The sequence below is a fragment of the Oncorhynchus mykiss genome, chromosome 14 (assembly GCF_057628025.1).
Source record: "Oncorhynchus mykiss isolate SJ-2025 chromosome 14, ASM5762802v1, whole genome shotgun sequence".
NCBI classification, from domain to species: Eukaryota; Metazoa; Chordata; class Actinopteri; order Salmoniformes; family Salmonidae; genus Oncorhynchus; species Oncorhynchus mykiss.
This window is the reverse complement of record NC_143035.1, coordinates 14453013-14476161: the sequence shown is the minus strand read 5'-3', so window position 1 is coordinate 14476161 and position 23149 is coordinate 14453013. Positions and strand designations below refer to the sequence as shown.

The following is a 23149-nucleotide window of genomic DNA, read 5'->3' as shown; positions in this document are numbered from 1 at the left end:
ATGGAGAGTGAAAGAGAGGACACAGAGGAGGGAGGTCGTACAGAAAGGGTTGATAACAGAAAAGAGAAGGAAAGAGGACAGAGAGGAGAGAGGTCGTACAGAAAGGGTTGATAACAGAAAAGAGAAGGAAAGAGGACAGAGAGGAGAGGTCGTATAGAAAGGGTTGATAACAGAAAAGAGAACAGAAGGAAAGAGGACAGAGAGGAGAGAGGTCGTACAGAAAGGGTTGATAACAGAAAAGAGAAGGAAAGAGGACAGAGAGGAGAGAGGTCGTACAGAAAGGGTTGATAACAGAAAAGAGAAGGAAAGAGGACAGAGAGGAGAGGTCGTATAGAAAGGGTTGATAACAGAAAAGAGAAGGAAAGAGGACAGAGAGGAGAGAGGTCGTACAGAAAGGGTTGATAACAGAAAAGAGAACAGAAGGAAAGAGGACAGAGAGGAGGGAGGTCGTACAGAAAGGGTTGATAACAGAAAAGAGAAGGAAAGAGGACAGAGAGGAGAGAGGTCGTACAGAAAGGGTTGATAACAGAAAAGAGAAGGAAAGAGGACAGAGAGGAGAGAGGTCGTACAGAAAGGGTTGATAACAGAAAAGAGAAGGAAAGAGGACAGAGAGGAGAGAGGTCGTACAGAAAGGGTTGATAACAGAAAAGAGAACAGAAGGAAAGAGGACAGAGAGGAGGGAGGTCGTACAGAAAGGGTTGATAACAGAAAAGAGAAGGAAAGAGGACAGAGAGGAGAGAGGTCGTACAGAAAGGGTTGATAACAGAAAAGAGAACAGAAGGAAAGAGGACAGAGAGGAGAGAGGTCGTACAGAAAGGGTTGATAACAGAAAAGAGAACAGAAGGAAAGAGGACAGAGAGGAGAGAGGTCGTACAGAAAGGGTTGATAACAGAAAAGAGAAGGAAAGAGGACAGAGAGGAGAGAGGTCGTACAGAAAGGGTTGATAACAGAAAAGAGAAGGAAAGAGGACAGAGAGGAGAGAGGTCGTACAGAAAGGGTTGATAACAGAAAAGAGAACAGAAGGAAAGAGGACAGAGAGGAGAGAGGTCGTACAGAAAGGGTTGATAACAGAAAAGAGAAGGAAAGAGGACAGAGAGGAGAGAGGTCGTACAGAAAGGGTTGATAACAGAAAAGAGAAGGAAAGAGGACAGAGAGGAGAGAGGTCGTACAGAAAGGGTTGATAACAGAAAAGAGAAGGAAAGAGGACAGAGAGGAGGGAGGTCGTACAGAAAGGGTTGATAACAGAAAAGAGAAGGAAAGAGGACAGAGAGGAGAGAGGTCGTACAGAAAGGGTTGATAACAGAAAAGAGAAGGAAAGAGGACAGAGAGGAGAGAGGTCGTACAGAAAGGGTTGATAACAGAAAAGAGAAGGAAAGAGGACAGAGAGGAGAGAGGTCGTACAGAAAGGGTTGATAACAGAAAAGAGAACAGAAGGAAAGAGGACAGAGAGGAGAGAGGTCGTACAGAAAGGGTTGATAACAGAAAAGAGAACAGAAGGAAAGAGGACAGAGAGGAGAGAGGTCATACAGAAAGGGTTGATAACAGAAAAGAGAAGGAAAGAGGACAGAGAGGAGAGAGGTCGTACAGAAAGGGTTGATAACAGAAAAGAGAAGGAAAGAGGACAGAGAGGAGAGAGGTCGTACAGAAAGGGTTGATAACAGAAAAGAGAAGGAAAGAGGACAGAGAGGAGAGAGGTCGTACAGAAAGGGTTGATAACAGAAAAGAGAAGGAAAGAGGACAGAGAGGAGAGAGGTCGTACAGAAAGGGTTGATAACAGAAAAGAGAAGGAAAGAGGACAGAGAGGAGAGAGGTCGTACAGAAAGGGTTGATAACAGAAAAGAGAAGGAAAGAGGACAGAGAGGAGAGAGGTCGTACAGAAAGGGTTGATAACAGAAAAGAGAACAGAAGGAAAGAGGACAGAGAGGACGATAACTACCTTTTCTTTTAAGTGAGGTTTTACAACAGCAGCTCAACCCTAGTTGGTAGTAGTAATAACAGCAGGAGAGGGCCATGCATGGCTGGGTTTGGACTTCTCCCGCCATGTCTGCTGGCTGACCTTCTTAAAGGTTGACCTTGGGGTGTGAAGGGAAGCCAAGGCAGGCTAATGAGAGCAGCACAATACTGAAACTGAAAGGAAGAAGAACCACGAAAGAAAAATTAATCAGAGCCATGTCTGCTCACATCTGGCCGAGGCACAAACAATTTAATTTGCACATCCAGGATTTCCAGACAATGGAGAGTGTATTTGGTGTCAGTTCTTTTCAAGGGAAATGAGCTCCCGATAAAAAAAGATACAAGGACTCTGATCTGTTATGTGATCAAAAAATATTTTTTTAGAAAAACTATAATGACTGACACCATGCTATCTAACTCCAAGATGGTGATTTTGGGCTGCTGAATATGGACATAACTATTGACTGAAATGTAAAATATTTAAATCTCTAGTCATTGAATCTATAAAGTCATTTCACGTTTTCTCCTTAAACGTTTGATGTCGTCTGCTGTTCATTACACAGCTCAAAAGAAGAGAGAAAAGGTGTGCTCTGCTGCTCCAAAGACCTTCCTTTACTCAATATGCTGGGCTATTGCATCAGTCATATCTGTGAATTTGCTGCGAGTCATACCAGCTTGGCAGTTCCCTAATGATTCCACTAATGTAATGGCCCCGAAGACTGCTGCTGAACTACCATTAACTCTGTCTCCCACTCTCTCAATGCGAAGCCTTCATTTGCATCATAACGTTTCCATCATTGCTTGTTCCATTGAAAACCAGCCATTTACACTTTACAGCGATCTTTACACTTTACAGCAGTCTTTACACTTTACAGCAGTCTTTACACTTTACAACAGTCTTTACACTTTACAACAGTCTTTGCTTTCGATACGTTACATGGCTGCTGAGTATTTATTTACAAGTTGAGATGATTTTCATGTTAAAGCATAACTCTGGAGAGCCTTATTTGTTTCTGGATCTCTTGATGTTTGAGGGAGAAAGATGGTGGCGTTAATACCCTGTTTCTATTACTCCATCCCCGGATCCCAAGAAATCACCTGAAAATGGCACGAGAATGCCACTTTACCAGGGCACTTTGCCTGTGCCTGTATGGCAATCTGAGGAAGAGGCCTGTTGCTGGTAATGCAACATGACTCTTTCAGGCACAGCCTTGCCAAGCCACCTGCGGCTCCATCTTCGTTTTGCCATGCTCCAAAAGTGTGCCACTCTCCATCTCCTGGCGTACTGAGACAATGACATGGCACAGAGTCACCACGAACGATACCTATTCCATTTGGATGGCAAGTCTCATGTGGAATGGTATTTTAAACGTAGGACGGAAAGGGGTTGATGCACTGTATTTTCAGCACCGGAGAGTTAAGATAAGTCATCTGGTCTGCCTTCATGACTGTACTGAGACGCCTGAAAGGAAAATTCAAGTTCCACCTCAGTCATTTTGTAGTATGTCTTCCCTCCTGCAGGTCAGCATCTGTTTGGAGTGCAACAGCAGCAAGCTCCGCGACCTGAAGCGCAAGTGGATCCGCTGCTCGGCTCAAGCCACGGTCCTTCACCTCAAGAAATTCATCGCCAAAAAGCTTAACCTGACATCGTTTAATGAGGTACGTCAAACACACTTTATGGCAAGGGGGGGGGGGGGGGGGCATTTTTCCTGGTTTACCTGCTGATACTGACCTGGACTCTGTAACATTTGTTCAGTGATAAAGGACCTATTTTTAAGGAGGCCCCAAGATGTGGTTTTGACTAGCTGTCTCTTTAAGCCCTTCCCATGCACTTTAAACTGAAAGGTGATCACTTTTAACAAGGCATTCTTGTTCTTCTGAAGGCAGTGAATCTGTATGCACCATCACAAACACTATCAAAGCCTCTCTGCTGTCATTATTTTTCACAAAGCGTTTACCATCCACCATATGTTCTGGGGGAAATAAGCTCTTGTAATATAATTTGCTTTCTGTCATGTCGTTGTGAGTTGCCTGTCATAACTGTATGGGGGAGATCCTGGGTGTTCAATTAGCCTTTTCTCTTTGGTATCTGTCTGTTATGAAGATGTGTGTGAGTGTGTGTGGGTGGTCTTCACCGCATATGCTTCCATCACCAGCGTCCGTAGCGCAATACAGCTGTCGGCTGCTCTATTGTTGTCTATTGAATATTAAGAGTCATTGTTCCAACACAATCTATTTTCAACGGCAAACACACAGCGGAAGTGTGCGTCAACAGCCCCCGCTGTGTCAAAGCACAGCGCATCACTTTCCCATGGGTTATATTGGTATAGCTGTAAGATAATTGTGGCATCCATCTTGATATTTCAGCAGCCCACATGAGCTGAATGCGTTGCGTCATTCACACCATGTGTCTTATAATTCATTTATTTTTTCTTATAAGTTTTCGAACTTGTTGTCATGTCTCCCAGCCCCCAAACACATCTTTGGATATTGTGTCCATTCTTTCATATTATGATAATATCAATAATTGAATCACTACTCGAATACACGCTGTCTATTATTTCTGTATGTCTTGATGTGGCAAGTTGGTTTTAAACTGGCACCAAGGCAAAAACAGCAAGGAAGAAACATTGTTTCTCTGTTAGAAGGAACATCCAGCCGCCCAGGCTCTATCGCAGCCGGCTGGGACCGGGAGACCCACGAGGCGGTGCACAATTGGCCCAGCGTCATCCGGGTTAGGGAGGGTTTGGCCGGCAGGGATGTCCTTGTCCCATCGCGCACCAGCGACTCCTGTGGCGGGCCGGTCGCAGTGCACGCTGACATGGTTGCCAGGTGTACAGTGTTTCCTCCGACACATTGGTGTGGCTGGCTTCCAGGTTAAATGGGAATTGTGTCAAGAAGCAGTGCGGCTTGGTTGGGTTGTGTTTCGGAGGACGCACGGCTCTCGAACTTTGTCTCTCCCGAGTCCGTATGGGAGTTGCAGCGATGAGACAAGACTGTAACTACCAATTGGATACCTTGGAATTGGGGACAAAAAGGAGAAAAAAAACATAAAAAGAAGAAACAGCCAGCTACCAGTAGGTGCTGCTATGGCAGTGCTGCTTCACACTGGCTTCCTCTCCTCTCTCCCTTTCCCCTTAGCCCCTCAGCGTCTGTGTTAGGGAGAGTATTGATTGGCCGAATGCAAATGCGGCCAGCCGCCTCACAGACTATCAAACCTTAATCCAAGGAGGAGGAGTGGATTGGCAAGGCGGCATTTGATTCGTGTTGTCTACAAATACGCTTTTTGTGCTTTTCCAAAAGCCCTCCATGCGCAAGGTGCTACGGGCCCACCGTCAAATATACGGTGCCATCTTTCTTTCCTCTCCAAGAAACGGAGATGGTTTGACGCTGAGTGAAAGTGAGAGGAAAAGGAAAGCTGCGGTGTTTGGAGGGTTCATTTTAGAATTCCACGGCAATGGGAGACACACGCCCGATTCAGAAGGACAACGTATGAACTGTTATCAAAGCAGAGCATGTTTCTGGTCATGCGGGTTGTTGTCACAGCATTAAACAACCCTAGCTTAAGAGGGCTTTATTCTCTGCATGCCCTGCAGGGGGTTTTCCTTCCAGTAAAATGGTAATACATGTGGCGTTCTTATATCTCCCATTCACAGCTGGACATTTTATGCAATGAGGAAATCTTGGGGAAGGACCACACTTTGAAATTCGTTGTCGTGACGAGATGGAGATTTAAGGTAATACTTTCTTAATATAAGTTTCCTGACATTTTAATATTGCTTTTCAGGTTCTGTTGAATGTACAGTGCCTTGCGAAAGTATTCGGCCCCCTTGAACTTTGCGACCTTTTGCCACATTTCAGGGTTCAAACATAAAGATATAAAACTGTATTTTTTTGTGAAGAATCAACAACAAGTGGGACACAATCATGAAGTGGAACGACATTTATTGGATATTTCAAACTTTTTTAACAAATCAAAAACTGAAAAATTGGGCGTGCAAAATTATTCAGCCCCTTTACTTTCAGTGCAGCAAACTCTCTCCAGAAGTTCAGTGAGGATCTCTGAATGATCCAATGTTGACCTAAATGACTAATGATGATAAATACAATCCACCTGTGTGTAATCAAGTCTCTGTATAAATGCACCTGCACTGTGATAGTCTCAGAGGTCCGTTAAAAGCGCAGAGAGCATCATGAAGAACAAGGAACACACCAGGCAGGTCCGAGATACTGTTGTGAAGAAGTTTAAAGCCGGATTTGGATACAAAAAGATTTCCCCAGCTTTAAACATCCCAAGGAGCACCGTGCAAGCGATAATATTGAAATGGAAGGAGTATCAGACCACTGCAAATCTACCAAGACCTGGCTGTCCCTCTAAACTTTCAGCTCATACAACGAGAAGACTGATCAGAGATGCAGCCAAGAGGCCCATGATCACTCTGGATGAACTGCAGAGATCTACAGCTGAGGTGGGAGACTCTGTCCATAGGACAACAATCAGTCGTATATTGCACAAATTTGGCCTTTATGGAAGAGTGACAAGAAGAAAGCCATTTCTTAAAGATATCCATAAAAAGTGTTGTTTAAAGTTTGCCACAAGCCACCTGAGAGACACACCAAACATGTGGAAGAAGGTGCTCTGGTCAGATGAAACCAAAATTGAACTTTTTGGCAACAATGCAAAACGTTATGTTTGGCGTAAAAGCAACACAGCTCATCACACCATCCCCACTGTCAAACATGGTGGTGGCAGCATCATGGTTTGGGCCTGCTTTTCTTCAGCAGGGACAGGGAAGATGGTTAAAATTGATGGGAAGATGGATGGAGCCAAATACAGGACCATTCTGGAAGAAAACCTGATGGAGTCTGCAAAAGACCTGAGACTGGGACGGAGATTTGTCTTCCAACAAGACAATGATCCAAAACATAAAGCAAAATCTACAATGGAATGGTTCAAAAATAAACATATCCAGGTGTTAGAATGGCCAAGTCAAAGTCCAGACCTGAATCCAATCGAGAATCTGTGGAAAGAACTGAAAACTGCTGTTCACAAATGCTCTCCATCCAACCTCACTGAGCTCGAGCTGTTTTGCAAGGAGGAATGGGAAAAAATGTCAGTCTCTCGATGTGCAAAACTGATAGAGACATACCCCAAGCGACTTACAGCTGTAATCGCAGCAAAAGGTGGCGCTACAAAGTATTAACTTAAGGGGGCTGAATAATTTTGCACGCCCAATTTTTCAGTTTTTGATTTGTTAAAAAAGTTTGAAATATCCAATAAATGTCGTTCCACTTCATGATTGTGTCCCACTTGTTGTTGATTCTTCACAAAAAAATACAGTTTTATATCTTTATGTTTGAAGCCTGAAATATGGCAAAAGGTCGCAAAGTTCAAGGGGGCCGAATACTTTTGCAAGGCACTGTATGTACTCTGCATAGATCATCCACAGATATGCATGCTGAAAAGCTGTGCAGACAGGCAGTGATGGAACATTTGATGCCGGGGCACCGGTGCTCCGATTCCGTTTTCAAAGCACTACTGATCTGACACAATGTACCGACGCCCGTTTCAAAGTAACATTATCACATGACCAATGGCACCCGAAGCTTTGTTTGATCACGTGGTTTTTCAAACCGTGTGTTGCAAAATGCCACAGATTTTGCTGTGGTTCCAGTGCTATCTTCGATTCCAAGTTGCTTTAAAACACCGACCTCTACTGGACACCGTACTTAGGCCTACAATGTAGTTAGGATTTTCTTCTTGTCGAGTCACCTGAACAGCTCAGCATGTAGAGTCATGGTCTCGGGGACCAGAACACTCACTGACGACAGGGAATGGGGTCGAACCCCAGCGAAGACATATTATTTACACATTGTTTTATGCGACACCACGCTTTTTGCACATTGTTGTTCAAACAATTTGTTTTATTTAGTGCAGAATAAGCTTCTGTCTATAGCATCCGAAATAATGCCATATATTCACCATTTTTGACAGCATAAAAAGGGATTCACAGCAAAAAAGGGACGCATGATGGAAGGTGCGAACTTGTAATGGTAGCTGATTGTACACTCTTAGGGAAAATGGTTGCAAAATGGTTCTTCGGTTGTCCCCATAGGATAACCCTTCTTGGTTTCCAGTAGAACCCCAAAAGGGTTCTCCTATTTTTTTTAATTTTTTTTACCTTTATTTAACCAGGCAAGTCAGTTAAGAACAAATTCTTATTTTCAATGACGGCCTGGGAACAGTGGGTTAACTGCCTGTTCAGGGGCAGAGCGACAGATTTGTACCTTGTCAGCTCGGGGGTTTGAACTCACAACCTTCCGGTTACTAGTCCAACGCTCTAACCACTAGGCTACCCTGCCGCCCCTGCCGCCCCTATGGGGACAGCAGAAGATCCATTTGAGTTTTTCTCTAAAAGTGTAGGGTGTTAACACCCACAACTAACCGCTGCGCCACGGAGGTTTGATTCATGTTCTGGAAAAGACTTCCATATGAACGTCACATGCTGCTTTGTCATTGCTAACCAGGTGATGTCACTCATCGTGTTAATAGCTCCAAGTCATTAACCGTTTTCCGGCACAATTTGGGGAAAGCCCCAAAGACAGAGAAAGCCTCGCAAAGACCGAGAAAGCCTCGCTTTTCCCATCACTACACACAGGGGTCTCAGTTAAGAAAACAGCTTGTTCTCTGGAAACTATTTTGAGACCCTTTCTCTCACGATTTGCTACGATGACACAAAACCCCAAGATAAAGTGAAGTGTATGTTACGATCCAAGCTGGTCATTTTAAATCCAGGTGACGTATACTAGATGCTAAGAAAGGATAGAAACAAAGTAGTAGCCTATCCATTTGTTTAGAAGTACATTATGCCAGCTGCATGGTTTTCAGGCAGTCTTTATCTGTCATTTGTTTTGTTTGTATTCCAGAAATCCCCACTCCTGCTGCATTACAGGCCCAAAATGGATTTGCTGTAGTCGGACAGAACGGTTGTTTTGGCCCAGTGGCCCAGGACTGTGCAACGTACTATTTATGCAGAGACGATCAACCCCAACACCAACACACCAGAGCAAAAGTACACACAAGCCAGCAAACAAAGAACCCCAGCACAGATACTGCACCACTGGCGGGTTTGGATCAAAAACAACCTTTTTTTTGTCCACTATACGTCCTAGATATGTGAAAAATGAGAGAGAAAAAGCATATATTTATACTTTTGTACAGGTGAGAGACATGGAACCAAGACACTACTGGTGCTCTGTTTACACATGAACAAGATGTCGGGTGATCGTTCTACCGTCTTTTTTGTTTTCTACAGACTTCACTCCTCGGACGTTCATTAACTGATAAAAAACGAGGACGAGGATTTTTAACCATTCGTTTTCTTTTTCAGGTTAAAGTCAGTGAGTCTTGGGAGCACAGAAAGTATATAAAGTTACATGATAAGACTGTTTCTAAGCTGTTTATTGAGTTGTTGAATTGTCCTCTGATTTTTTTTATTTGATTTTTAATTTGCTTCGGGGGTTTGCTGAACGTTGATTGTGAATAGGCAAAAACAAGTGTGTAGTAATTTATGTTCTATATAACAATATTGTACATAAAATGTCATTATGAGAGAGATTGAAAGGAGTAGGAGAGAGACTTTAGACTGTTAGGAAAAGTTCCAGAAGTGCTATATTGTTGGGCTACTCGAATGTAGCATTGGAGGGTACGTTAGAGTTTTAATGCAGAGAAGACTTCTTGTCGGTATATAGAAGGGCATCCGATAGTTGTCTGAGAGAGAAACAAAAGAAATATATCAAATCTTCTGCCGTGTAAAAAAACGAAGAAGAAAAGGGTCTGAAATTACGTTGCGTTGCCGTATGAGCAATATATGAATTTGAGACCGTCTACAAAAGCAGCCAGCTTCTGATAGCATTAGCGTCCTACTCCTTAGCAGAATGTATTCCACTGGGTGATCTTTATGTACAGCGCAGCAGGGCATCCCTTCTTCTGTCCCTATCTCATCGCTACCTTTAGTGCCAAAGGCTTGAAAAACCCCGTGACTTCCCCTTGTATTTCCACGTGGTGAGCTATATGAAAGTCGCTGAGATATCATCTATTTCACAGCAGTATGTGACCTGAGATAGAGAGCTGTTTGAAACAGATAGTCAAAAATGAAATTGAGATGTTATTAATATCACAAGAGCTTCGAGTTTCTTCATTATGTTAAAGAAGCACACTCAGATATTGAAGAGTAATACTCTTTTGAGCATATGAAATAAAATCATTTTTTTATATGATATTATCAAAATCTACTTTTTGACCTTTGGGAGGTGGCTCTAATTTGAGTGCTTATTTGAGTGTATCTAATGAGAGTTGGGGGAGAAAGTACTTCAGAGCTGAATGGCTTAACTGTGTATTACGGGAACCAAGGCACGGAGGGACTGGAACAGTCTTAATTCATACTCACGGCCACCTTTTTCGTCAGTGCAACTGAAATATCCTTTCCTTGAACTGGACCCTAAAATAACATTTCAGACCTCACATAGCATTACCTCACTGCACTGTCAATATTTCTGTCAATAAATGTTCGTTCCCCTCCTTGTGTTTATGCAAGGAAAGCTGTCGGTCTTGTACACAGTCCAAATACGTTTCTACAGGTGCATACTATGTAAAAAAAAGACTTTCATACAGGTCTCTACGAAATCCAGCTTAACCAAAATGTATTTGTATTTGGTTAACAGTCCCCCCCCCCCCCCATCAGTAAATGCATAAATATATTGATATAAGTATTTTTTTTTTCCATACTTTGACTATACACAGGTCACCTTGGTATTTGTTGTGATTTCTTATAGTGTGAAATATTTTTGGTATGCATATGGCAACACAATATGCATAAGTTCTGTCTGACTCATTTCTTGTTTTTATCACTACCTTCAGCCTTTGACCTTAGCTTACCCCATCCAAGATCCGAATCATGAATTAATCATGTATTATTTGTCATTATTGACCCCTTGTCTCTAGTGTGAATGACATATGCATTTTGTGTTACAGGCCCCATACATGTACATTAGCTTTGTTTGAAGAGCATATTAGCCAGTACGCCCTCAAAATAGCCATGGAATCATTACGTATTGCAAAAAAGCTATTACTATTTCGCAGCAGTATCTATGGCTTCTTAAAGGAAAATTCCACCCCAATATTGTCGTTTGGTGTTTGTTTCATTAGTCCATTGTTGATATAGTCCCAAAAATGCTTTGCTTGTCGGCACTCAAGTTTTCAAGATATGTAACTTAAAAATGACATAAATCATCCCCCGTGTGATGCATTTTGCAGAGTTTTTGGGTTGAGTTTTCCTTTAAGAACTGGTATAATTGGAAAAAGGCATGTTACATGGTGTTGTTATGAGACTCGGATCTTCTTTCCTCAACATGTTTTGTATGCACGTGAGTACTGTTCAGGAACCCTGTGATGTGATCTCTGGGACAGAATGGGGGCGGCGAGGGGGTCTTGTTTTGGGGGCTTTGCCACCGTGAAGGCTGGTGCTTGCGTTTCTTTTCTCTCTTCTTGGAGCTGAGTATGGTGCTAACCTCTTTTCTCTAACTCAATCTTGTGCAGATCAGCTTCAGAGGGTTAAAATGAGTGCAGTGGATTCCGAGTGCTGATAGTAGTTCAGTCACTCACTAGTCGGGCTTCGTGACGACCTGCCTAGTGCCTACGTGCCGGAGCCCTGTCTTTTCTTGTCACAACTGTCTCTCTCGCTCTCTCTGTGCAGAGGAAAAATGTGCTGGCTTTTTCTTGTTGATTTGTTTGTTTGCTTTTCCCCACGGTCCAGGCTTGCTCTGGAAATGGAACAGAGAGAATGGTCAATAAAGTTGTGGACCGTGAAGGAGTGTTATTGAAAATTCAGAAAAGCTGGGGTAGCTATAAACCCAAATGATTCAGCTTCAGAGAGAGAGAGAGTGTATTTATTTTGGAGTATTTTCATGCGAGCCACAGTAACCTCAGTTAAAAGCATGGGGATTCCAGTCCTAGCTGTAGTTGTTCATTCTTCTCTATGTAATTGGTACAGAAAGCTCATTCCACAGTTGGTTTTCTTTATCACTCACTACACTTTTATGACTTCTAGCAGTTTTTAGGCATTGGTCGGGTGCATTCAGTGCCAGGAAAGTCGGCAGAGGTATTGTTGTTTGAATGTTTCCAAAGTTAACTCATACCCAGGAGACCATAATAGTATGCCTGAGAGGTGTGTGGAGTAACGAGGGGGCAGGTTCCACCTCCGAAGCGGTGGATTGGATCGATCTTCACTCTTTTATCAGCCCAACATTGAGACATCAGTGCTGCTTCACTTGACAGCCAGGCTAAGAGGCTTACAGGCTTCCCCACAGTGTTCACTGCAGACCGGGGTTTGCATCCAGACTGAACCGTTGCCAGTGTGGAAACCACGGCCTCAACTCATAAACTCCAGTTTTCTAATTTGACCTCTTGTTATCTCCGAATTATCCACCCTGCGGTTGGGGCGAGCTATAAGCAACTGATAAATAGTCTAATTGCCTTATTGACTACCAGCAAATTGAGTTGTCATAATGCCACTTATGAAGACCAGAACTAGACATGCTACTTGAGGAGGCTTTTAACACATAATTGTTTTTTAAGAGCGATAAGTCTTAACAGTGGCAGTCATTTTAGACCGGATACCCTGGATAGACATCAAAGTATTCCAGGTGGTCTCAAAATGTCTGTGCTTGTTCCTGTAATAACAGTCTTCACTCTGAGTGTGATGGCTCTTTTTTACTCTGGCCCCCTGAGCTCTCCTGTAAAGCTCTGTAATCACCCAGGCGACCAGGTACGTGTGACTGGGGTCACTCAGACGGCTAGTCTGGATGAAACACTCAAAAAATACAGATTGTCGGGCCAGGGTGGCACCACACCACTGCACTAACTCAGAAAGGCAGCTTGGCTCTTGACGGTGCTATGCCTAAGTGGAGTGAATCACAGTCTCACAGGTGGTGCCAATTGAGGGGCAACTGTCACTTCAACATGAGATTTCCATTTCAATTGTCCATTTCAAAGGCGTCAAATTATCCCCTGCAACTAGGACCCTAGACTGAGAAAGAGGAACGGGATGTGGTCTGGATGTCAACGCGAGTTAATTAGCCAGATAAATGTTGGTTCGATATAGACTAACGAGTTACAGTCATATTTTCCCTCAGCGCATAGGGAAGTAAGCCCACAGTTACCAACCTTCACAGTGGCAGGCCCTCATGAGCCATAAATGTGGTCGTCATCGATATAAATCTGTCCGAATTTTGTATTATAATTATTATTTATTTGTACTGTAAAGTTATGACTCTTACAGTAGCTAATTTGTTTTTGAAAAATGTCAAGAGATTTGATATCCTTCCCCGTGTTCATGATTGACCTTTTTGTTTGTTTAAAACATACAAGACTCATGCATAATATTGTACGGCTTAAATGATGAATTTGTAACTGTCCTCCCTCTTTTGTAATATTCTAAGTGATCACCTCTGCGCAATGCTCTCTGTAAACGACCAATACAAGCTGTGCTCCTTTTTGGGTAAAAGAAAAACAAATGTAAATCTGGCAATGTGGTTATATACGCAATATAAGTTTCTCAGATGGTTCCAGGCTTCAGCGTAAAAACTCAATTTAACTTTGTTTTGTTTTTGCTTTCCAGTCAATTCCTCAGGTCACAAAAATGCCTTCCTGGTCTTGGGGGTGACCAGGAATCTCAGACTACACTAATGCACCCGGATATGAAACGGCTGGATTTAGTTTTGGTCTTGTTTCTCTTGTTTTGCCATTGTCTCTGTGACAGACATTTCCACAGTTGTGTTTCTGGGTTAAACACAGGCACTTATTCAGGTGTCTTTTGTGCTTGTCCTCTTTTTTTGAATTATGATTCTTTATTGCACATGTAATAAACTGGTTTCCATTGCTACATTAAAGGAGTTTTGGGTAGAGAACTGGGCTGGAATTTCCTACACACTATACTAAGGACGCTTTTTTTCGTTGAAAACTAGTGTGTATTTCATCAATAAATGCCTTTAAAAGTGTCTGTAACGCCGTGAGTGTCTTTGCTGTCTGATCTCTAAGAGATTGCTCACAGGGATGTCCATCCATCCAAATAAATACCAATACTACGGTTTTAGAGGTCTGTACTAAATGCTGACACCAATCACACTCACACCCAAGACTTGGGAATCCAGAGTCTGCAGACAAGTCTTTCCAGTGTGGACTTGGTTAATGATCCAATAACATTGTTATGCCCCGTCTCATTTCACATCTGCCCATTTTATCTAGACATACTGTAACCGCTGGGATCTAATGAACCGCTGAAGAAAAAACAAAGCACTTCTTTGCAAGTGGAAGTGTTAGTGTTCTAAGGATGGGCATATGGCTTATGTGTTTCCCCATTGGTAAGGGATGCTTTGGGGAGTGTTTCCTTACTTGACTGCTAATGACTACTGACTAAAATAATTAAACGGAACAGAACAAATGTGTACGAGTCTCTTGCACAATATCCATTTCACCGTTATTATGTGAAGGAGATGCTGTCTTGCCTCATGCGCAATCGCGTTAGAATGCTAACGTGAATACAGCGTCTGTGTGCAGTTAGTATTCTCACATCTCTGTTGGCCCTGTCATATGGTCATGCAATTGTTCACCACCAACAGTAACTGGTTGCCATAAGCAACTTCCTCAATCAGCCTATCCTCATCCCCTTCTTCATAACTTATGGAATGTATTGTGTATGACTCAATGTATAATAGATACATTGAGTATATATTATGTAATGTGTCCAAACCCAATATAAAAAATAGCACATCGGTGAAGGAAGCTTTAAGTTCTATGTGGTGGTGACAGAAGAGATGTACAAAACGATGTGCTGGATGTAAATCTGTGTTCAGTGTCAGTCCTGGTGAACTCTGGGTAAAAATACCAAGGGGAGTTGTGGATCATCTTCAGTGCCCCGGGCGTACGTCTCCCTGCGGGAATGGCTGTCAACACTCACACCAACCGGCAGCAACACTTCATACACCTCTGGACTGGCGGGAAGAAACACAGTTTATCAGAGTCTCATACACCTCTCATAAATCTCAGTAAACATATCTACTATTCCCTCCGAGACCATCCCGTGCTGCAGGTTATCACTGTATTTCTGTGTTTCTTCCCTGAGGCTACGGTGATGGGTGCTGGTCTCCACTCTCACAGATTTCCAATACAATTGAATTCCAAGCTGTCAGTAGGTGTTTCTTTTGACATACAGAGGGTAACTTGGGTTACATGTTTAACTTGCTGTTCTCTGCAATTACAGTATCAAAATCAAATCAAATGTTATTTGTCACATGCGCTGAATACAACGACGGGTGTAGACCTTACCGTGAAATGCTTACTTATAAGCCCTTAACCAACTATGTCGTTTTAAGAAAATAGAGTTAAGAAAATATTCACAAAGTAAACTAAACTTTAAAAAAGTAATTAAAAAACAAACAATAATGAGGCTATTTACAGAGGGTACCGGTACTGACTCAATGTGCGGGGGTACAGGTTAGTCAGGTTAGTTGCACATGTAGGTAGGGGTGAAGTGACTATGCAAAGATAATAAACAGCGAGTAGCAGCAGTGGAAGAACAAAGAGGGGGGGGGGGGGTCAATTTAGTTGCAAATAGTTAGGGTGGTCAATTTATGAATTGTTCAGCAGACTTATTGCTTGGGGGTAGAAGCTGTTAAGGAGCATTTTGGACATGCGGTAGCAGAGATAACAGTCTGACTTGGGTAACTGAAGTCTTTTTGGGCCTTCCTCTGTCACCGCCTAGTATATAGATCCTGGATGGCAGGAAGACGGTGCACTGTCCTTCTCTCAGCACATATCAAAGCTGCAGGCTAAAGTTCAATCTAGACTTGGTTTCCTCTATCGTAATCGCTCCTCTTTCACCCCAGTTGCCAAACTAACCCTGATTCAGATGAACATCCTACCCATGCTAGATTACGGAGACATATTTTATAGATCGGCAAGTAAGGGTGGTCTCGAGCGGCTAGATGTTTATTACCCTTCAGCCATCCAATTTGCCACCAATGCTCCTTATAGGACACATCACTGCACTCTATAATCCTCTGCAAACTGGTAATCTCTGTATACCCATCACAAGACCCACTGGTTGATGCTTATTTATAAAACCCTCTTAGGCCTCACTCCACCCTATCTGAGATATCTACTGCAGCCCTCATCCTCCACATACAACATCCGTTCTGCCAGTCACATTCTGTTAAAGGTCCCCAAAGCACACACATCCCTGAGTCACTCCTCTTTTCAGTTCGCTGCAGCTAGCGATTGGAACGAGCTGCAACAAACACTCAAACTGGACAGTTTTATCTCAATATTTTCATTCAAAGACGCAATCATGGACACTCTTACTGACAGTTGTGGCTGCTTTGTGTGATGTATTACTGTCTCTACCTTCATACCCTTTGTGCTGTTGCCTGTGCCCAATAATGTTTGTACCATGTTTTGTGCTGCTACCATGTTGTGTTGCTACCATGCTGTGTCATGTGTTGCTGCCTTAATATGTTGTTGTCTTCGGTCTCTCTTTACGTAGGTTTGTATTGTCTCTCTTGTTGTGATGTGTATTTTGTCCTATTTTTATATTGTATTAATTTAGCATTTTTAATCCCAGGCCCCCTTCCCCGCATGAGGCCTTTTGCCTTTTGGTAGGCCGTCATTGTATATAACAATTTGTCCTTAACTGACTTGCCTAGTTAAATAAAGGTTAAATAAAATAAGAATATAAAAACTTGGCCACAGTAATGTACTCTGCAATAATGTACTGGGCCGTATGCACTACCATCTAGTTCCTTATGGTCGGATGCTGAGCAGCTGGTATACCAAGCGCTGATGCAACCAGTCAGGATGCTCTCGATGGTGCAGCTCTAGAACATTTTGAGGATCTGGGGACCGATGCCAAAACTTTTCAGTCTCCTGAGGGGGAAAAGGCATTGCCGTGCCCTCTTCACAACTTTCTTGGTGTGTTTGGATGATGATAGTTTGTTGGTGATATGAACACCAAGGAACTTTAAACTTTCAATCCGCTCTACTACAGCCCCGTCGATGAGAATGGGGGTGTTCGACCCTCCTTTTCCTGTAGTCCGCGATCACCTTCTTTGCACCACACTGCCAGGTCTCTGACCTCCTCCCTATATGCTGTCTCATCATTGACAGTGATCAGATCTACCACCGTTGTGTTGTCAGTAAACTTAATGATGGTGTTGGAGTTGAGCTTGGCCATGCAGTCGTGGGTGAACAGGGAGTGCAGGAGGGGACTAAGCACGCACCCCTGAGGGGATCCCATGTTGAGGATCAGAGTGGCAGAAGTGTTGTTGCCTACCCTTACCACCTGGGGGTGGCCCGTCAGGAAGTATAGGATCCAGTTGCAGAGGGAGGTGTTTAGTCCCAGTGTCCTTAGCTTAGTGTTGAGCTTTGTGGCCACTATGGTGTTGAACGCTGAGCTGTAGTCAATTCTCACATAGGTGTTCCTTTTGTCCAGGTGGGAAAGGGCAGTTTGGAGTGCGATTGAGCTTCCGTCATCTGTGAATATGCTGAGGCGGTATGCGAATTGGAGGGGGTCTAGGGTTTCCGGGATGATGGTGTTGATGTGAGCCATTACCAGCCTTTCAAAGCACTTCATGGTTACCGACGTGAGTGCTACAGGACAGTAGTCATTTAAGCAGGTTACCTTCGCTCTCTTGGGCACAGGGACTATGGTGGTCTGATTGAAACATGTAGGTATTACAGACTCGGTCAGGGAGAGGTTGAAAATGTCCATGCTCTGAGTACACATCCTGGTAATCCATCTGGCCCTGTGACTTTGTGAATGTTGACCTGTTTAAAGGCCAATAGAACGGACGGTAGAAGTGTGTTACCCACTTGCCGACCAATTCTCTCACGGCACCCTCATCTGCGCCCCCTGTATTTCCTTATTTTCTTCATGCGAATGACGGGATTTGGGCCTTGTCCGGGAACTAACTTGTATCCTTCTCGTCAGACTCAGTAAAGACAAAATCTTTGTCCAGTTCGAGGTGAGTAATCACTGTTCGTTCATAAGAGACGGTAGCATCAACGTTATGTACAAAATAAGTTACAAACAATGTAAAAAAACACAAAATAGCACAATTGGTTAGAAGCCCGTAAAACGTCAGTGATCCCCTACTGCACAATTCTCTACTGTAATTACTGTTCAAACAGTGCATTTGGAAAGTATTTAGACGCCTTGAGTTTCTCCACATTGTTATATTACAGCCTTATTATAAAATGTAATAAATACACATTTTCTTCATCAATCTAAACACAATACCCTTAATGACAAAGTGAAAACAGGTTTTTAGAAATTTGTGCGAATTTATATATATAAAAAATTATAAAAGTACGTATTTACATAAGTATTTAGACCCTTTGCTATGAGGCTCGAAATTGAGCTCGGGTGCATTCTGTTTCTATTGATCATCCTTGAGATGTTTCTACAACTTGGATTAGAGTCCACCTGTGGTAAATTCAATTGATGATTGGACATGATTTGGCAAGGCACAAAACTGTCTATATAAGGTCCCGAAGCTGACACTTGCATTTCAGAGCAAAAACCAAGCCATGAGGTCGAAGGAATTGTCAGTAGAGCTCCGGGACAGGGTTGTGTTGAGGCACAGATTTGGAGAAGGTTCCCAAAACATTTCTGCAGCATTGAAGGTCCCCAAGAACACAGTGGCCTCCATCATTCTTAAATGGAAGAAGTTTGGAACAACCAAGACTCTTTCTAGAGCTGGCTGCCCGGCCAAACTGAGCAATTGGGAGAGAATGGCCTTGGTCAGGGAGGTGACCAAGAACCCGATGGTCACTCTGACAGAGCTCCAGAGTTCTTCTGTGGAGATGGGAGAAACTTCCAGAAGAACAACCATCTTTGCAGCACTCCACCAATCAGGCCTTTATGGTAGAGCTCGCTTGAAGTTTGCCAAAAGGAACCTAAAGACTCTCAGAACATAAGCAAAGATTGGTCTGATGAATCCAAGATGTAACTCTTTTGCCTGAATGCCTAGCGTCACGTCTCGAGGAAACCTGGCACCATCCCTATGGTGAAGCATGGTGGTGGCAGCATCATGCTGTAGGGATATTTTTCAGAGGCAGGAACTGGGAAACTAGTCAGGGTCGAGGGAAATATGAACGGAGCAAAGTACAGCAAGATTCATGATGAAAACCTGCTCCAGAGCGCTCAGGACCTTGGACTGAGGCTAAGGTTCACCTTCCAATAGGACAACAACCCTAAGCACACAGCCAAGACAACACAGGAGTGGCTTCGTGACAAGTCTCTGAATGCCTTTGAGTGGCCCAGCCAGAGCCTGGACTTGAACCCGATCGGACATCTCTGGAGAGACCTGAAAATAGCTGTGCAGCAATGCTCCCCAAACAACTTGACAGCTTCAGAGGATCTGCAGAGAAGAATGCGAAAAACTCCCCAAATACAGGTGTGCCAAGCTTGTAGCGTCATACCCAAGAGGACTCGTGACTGTGATCTCTGCCAAAGGTGCTTCAGCAAAGTACCGAGTGAGAATACTTATGTAAATGAAATATTTCAGTTATTTTTACTTTATAAATGTCCTAACATTTCTAAAAAACAGTTTGTTGCTTTGTCTATATGGGGTATTGTGTGTAGATTGATGAGGATTTTTTTATATATATATAATAACAAAATGTGGAAAAAGTTCAGAGGTCTGAATATTTTCCGAATGTACTGTAACTATAGCTTATATACTGAACAAAAATATGTGGACACAAACTCATCGATCATCTCATTCAAAGATCATGGGCATTAATATGGAGTTGGTCCCCACTTTGCTGCTATAACAGCCTCCACTCTTCTAGGAAGGCTTTCCACTAGATGTTGGAATATTGCTGCGGGGACTTGCTTCCATTCAGCCACAAGAGCATTAGTGAAGTCAGGCAATGATGTTGGGAAATTAGGCCTGGCTTGCATCGGCATTCTAATTCATCCCAAAGGTGTTTGATGGAGTTAAGGTCAGGGCTCTGTGCAGGCCAGTCAAGTTCTTCCGCACCGATCTCAAAAAACATTTATGTATTGACCTTGCTTTGTGCAAGGGGCATTGTCATGCTGAAACAGGAAAGGTCCTTCCCCAAACTGTTGCCACAAAGTTGGAAACACAGAAGTGTCTAGAATATAATTGTATGCTGTAGCGTTAAGATTTCCATTTACTAGAACTAAGGGGCCTAGCCCGAACCAGATTTGTCCGTCAGATTGCCAGATGGTGAAGTGTGATTCATCACTCCAGAGAATGCGTTTCCACTGCTGCAGAGTCCAATGGCGGCGAGCTTTACACCACTCCAGCCGATGCTGGTCATTGCGCATGGTGATCTTAGGTTTGTGTGTGGCTGCTAAGCCGTGGAAACCCATTTCATGATGCTCCCGACGAATAGTTATTGTGCTGACGTTGCTTCCAGAGGCAGTTTGGAACTTTGTAGTGTGTGTTGCAAACGAGGACAGACCATTTTTACGTTCTTCAGCACTCATCGGTCACTTTCTGTGAGATTGTGTGGCCTACCACTTCGCAGCTGAGCCGTTGTAGATCCTAGACATTTCCACTTCACAATAACAGGACTTACAGTTGACCAGAGCAGCTCTAGCAGATGAGTATAGGATGCATGTTTGTATGCCATTATAGATAGTCATGTAACTATTCAGATAACCTCCACACAGGCACTAAATAGCATCATACTTTAATGTGGACGAACACCTGCATTATAATTATTTAGTTCTAGTGTTTTGAAGTTACGATGGGCTGTATATGATAAATGAGCAACCACTAGGCATGCCTGAATCCATGAGCTTCATTTCCCCAAGGGAGGAGAACCATTCCATCTCACACCAACGACGTCGGCCATTTCCTTTGAACTCCATCATTTCCTCAGAGCTAGCCCTTTTTAGGTGTCAAGACATCAATGCAATGAATCAGCTTTTTGTTTCTTCTATTGATTCTGTGACCTTAACAACTCTTTATTGATCCACCCGATCCACCCTATCTTCTGACCTGTACTTCCACACTTTGGTTTTAAAGCAATTTAACACTGTTGCACCATTCTAAAAGACTGTGGCTACTTCTGCTGCCTGCAACAGTAGAGACGATGGCTCCAAAGCAATTTATTTGACAGCCCAGGACCGAATTGCACGAGAAGCCAAAGCTGCCAACCCAGACAATAAAATGCTCAATTTTGTCTACTGCGATAAGGATTTAGTGTACTTTATATAGTGATGTCAAAGAGCATCAACCATGATGGAGGCTATTTATATGACATCAGACAACATCAAATCCTCCGACTGTAGAGTTTTGATCAGAGAGTTGCCAACATCTCTTTGTCTCTAAAGAATGGAATAGAAATAGCAGTGTAAATGTTGCAGAACTATGTATTTGGATCTATGTATTTTGGTGTTGATGATGATGTAATGTTTGATGTAATGTTGATGACTTGTCAGAGGTGCCTCCCGGTATGGAGATAGATTATATGGTAATGTTGACAGATATCACAGATGACAGTCATTCTTCTGCATCTCCAATCACATCCGTCAATGTAAATTCGATCCAAGCTGACATGTGTCTGATTGTCCCTGTGACTGAATATCAAACCCTACCATAATTTAGGGCTCTAGCCAGTTTTATTGTTGGACTACATATATATTTAAGGTGGAGGTAATCTCTATGATCCAGAACTGCAACACCATCTGTATTTATCTTCAATGTGCTACATGTCAGTCCCCCCTTTACATCTTCAGCCATCCCTTCATTTCATTTCCAACTTTTTGGCTGCACTCCAATGAGACTTTGGTACTCGCCGATCTCTAATGCAGACAGAGCAAAAAGGCCGGACATAGTCCTTAAATTGTCTATCTGTTTTGATAGAGAAAATGATCATGCGGAAAAGATCCTTGAGAATGATCTCAGGTGGTACTTTCAGCTGACCCATTTTTCTTTTCTGTTTAGAGCTTTGTGGCTGGTGGCATATTGATTTAAGATTTTGATCAAAAGGTTTTCTTGGAAAGCAATCTAGGCTATTTTCTCCTCCGTTGTATGGGGGCAAGCAGTAGTACCAACCCAAGATGGAGTGTGGAAAACCCCAAAAATGTACCTACCTCTATGGGGGTTATCTTTGTCTTGCTGTGCTCATACTGAATGCCTTGCTTTCTTAGATAAACAAGAGACTATAATGAGAAGCATTTATTTGCTTTCAAAAAAGTCAGCATCGACACCACATTAAAATCACCAAAGGCTCGATTGTAATAGAATTTATCCAACCAGGTGCGCAACAATGAGGCAGCTATCCATGGGAATTCCCAAAAGGATGAGGCTCAACGCCTCAGATTACTGCATGTACCTGCTGTGTCAATGGAGACACGTCTAGAATACCTTTCACTGGAAATGGAACAGTCATGGTATCACTAATCAACATGGCTAACGTTCCTCTAATGACACAAAGATTGCCTTGCTATCTTTGTATCATCAGAGGAACAAGCTCACCGTTTAATATCTCTATTAGAAAATACTTCTGCAGGTTAAAACACAGTCGAGCAAAGGTGACTGGCATTTTTCAGTTTGGCTGAAATGTGAGACCTAATTGCGGAAGCCCTCTGCATGCTTTAGCCCAATAAATGACATACGCTCATAAACCACTGTTGGAAAAAGTCACAAGCGAAAGGAATTTTCAAAAGCAATGATCACCCCCGAGCACTCAGGTACTTTTCCACAGCAAGACCCATCTTTGCCTCGTTGTACTAGGTCTCTTGTGAATGTATTATTTTGAAGGTATGCAGCTGTTCCTTCATAAGCAGTCTCTAGATAAACTCAGCAAAGGGGAAGAGAGCAGCATTCACAACACTAGAGAAATGGTAATTAGCAGATGTTTCATACAGCAGCCATGGCAGATGCAATTGGCTGCCATTCAGTGTTTATTTTGATGGTTGATATCTCACAGATAGCTATGGGAACCGATACCTTCTGATTTGGGTGTTTAGCGGGGCCGTAAGCAGACCCTGCAAACAGCAAACACAAGCAAAAATGACCCCAGCCATTATAACCTTTCCTGCTGGAGGCTCATTCACCTCAGTCCGTTTAGTTCCTTCTCCCAGTGAACCAGAGTCTGGCC

The 23149-nt window shown here is 43.0% G+C and overlaps 1 protein-coding gene across 2 annotated transcripts in view; it reads left to right on the top strand.

The window, feature by feature from the left end:
- The window catches only part of LOC110488874 (polycomb group RING finger protein 3), a 43626-nt gene extending 29616 nt beyond the window's left edge, over positions 1 to 14010 (top strand). For both annotated transcript variants that reach the window (XM_021561310.3, XM_021561311.3), the window contains 3 exons: positions 3475 to 3612; positions 5610 to 5690; positions 8881 to 14010. In XM_021561310.3, the coding sequence (XP_021416985.1) occupies positions 3475 to 3612; positions 5610 to 5690; positions 8881 to 8928 (267 nt within the window). In that variant the 3' untranslated portion in view covers positions 8929 to 14010. The remainder of the gene's footprint in view (positions 1 to 3474; positions 3613 to 5609; positions 5691 to 8880) is intronic.
- The last annotated feature ends 9139 nt before the right edge of the window (positions 14011 to 23149 follow it).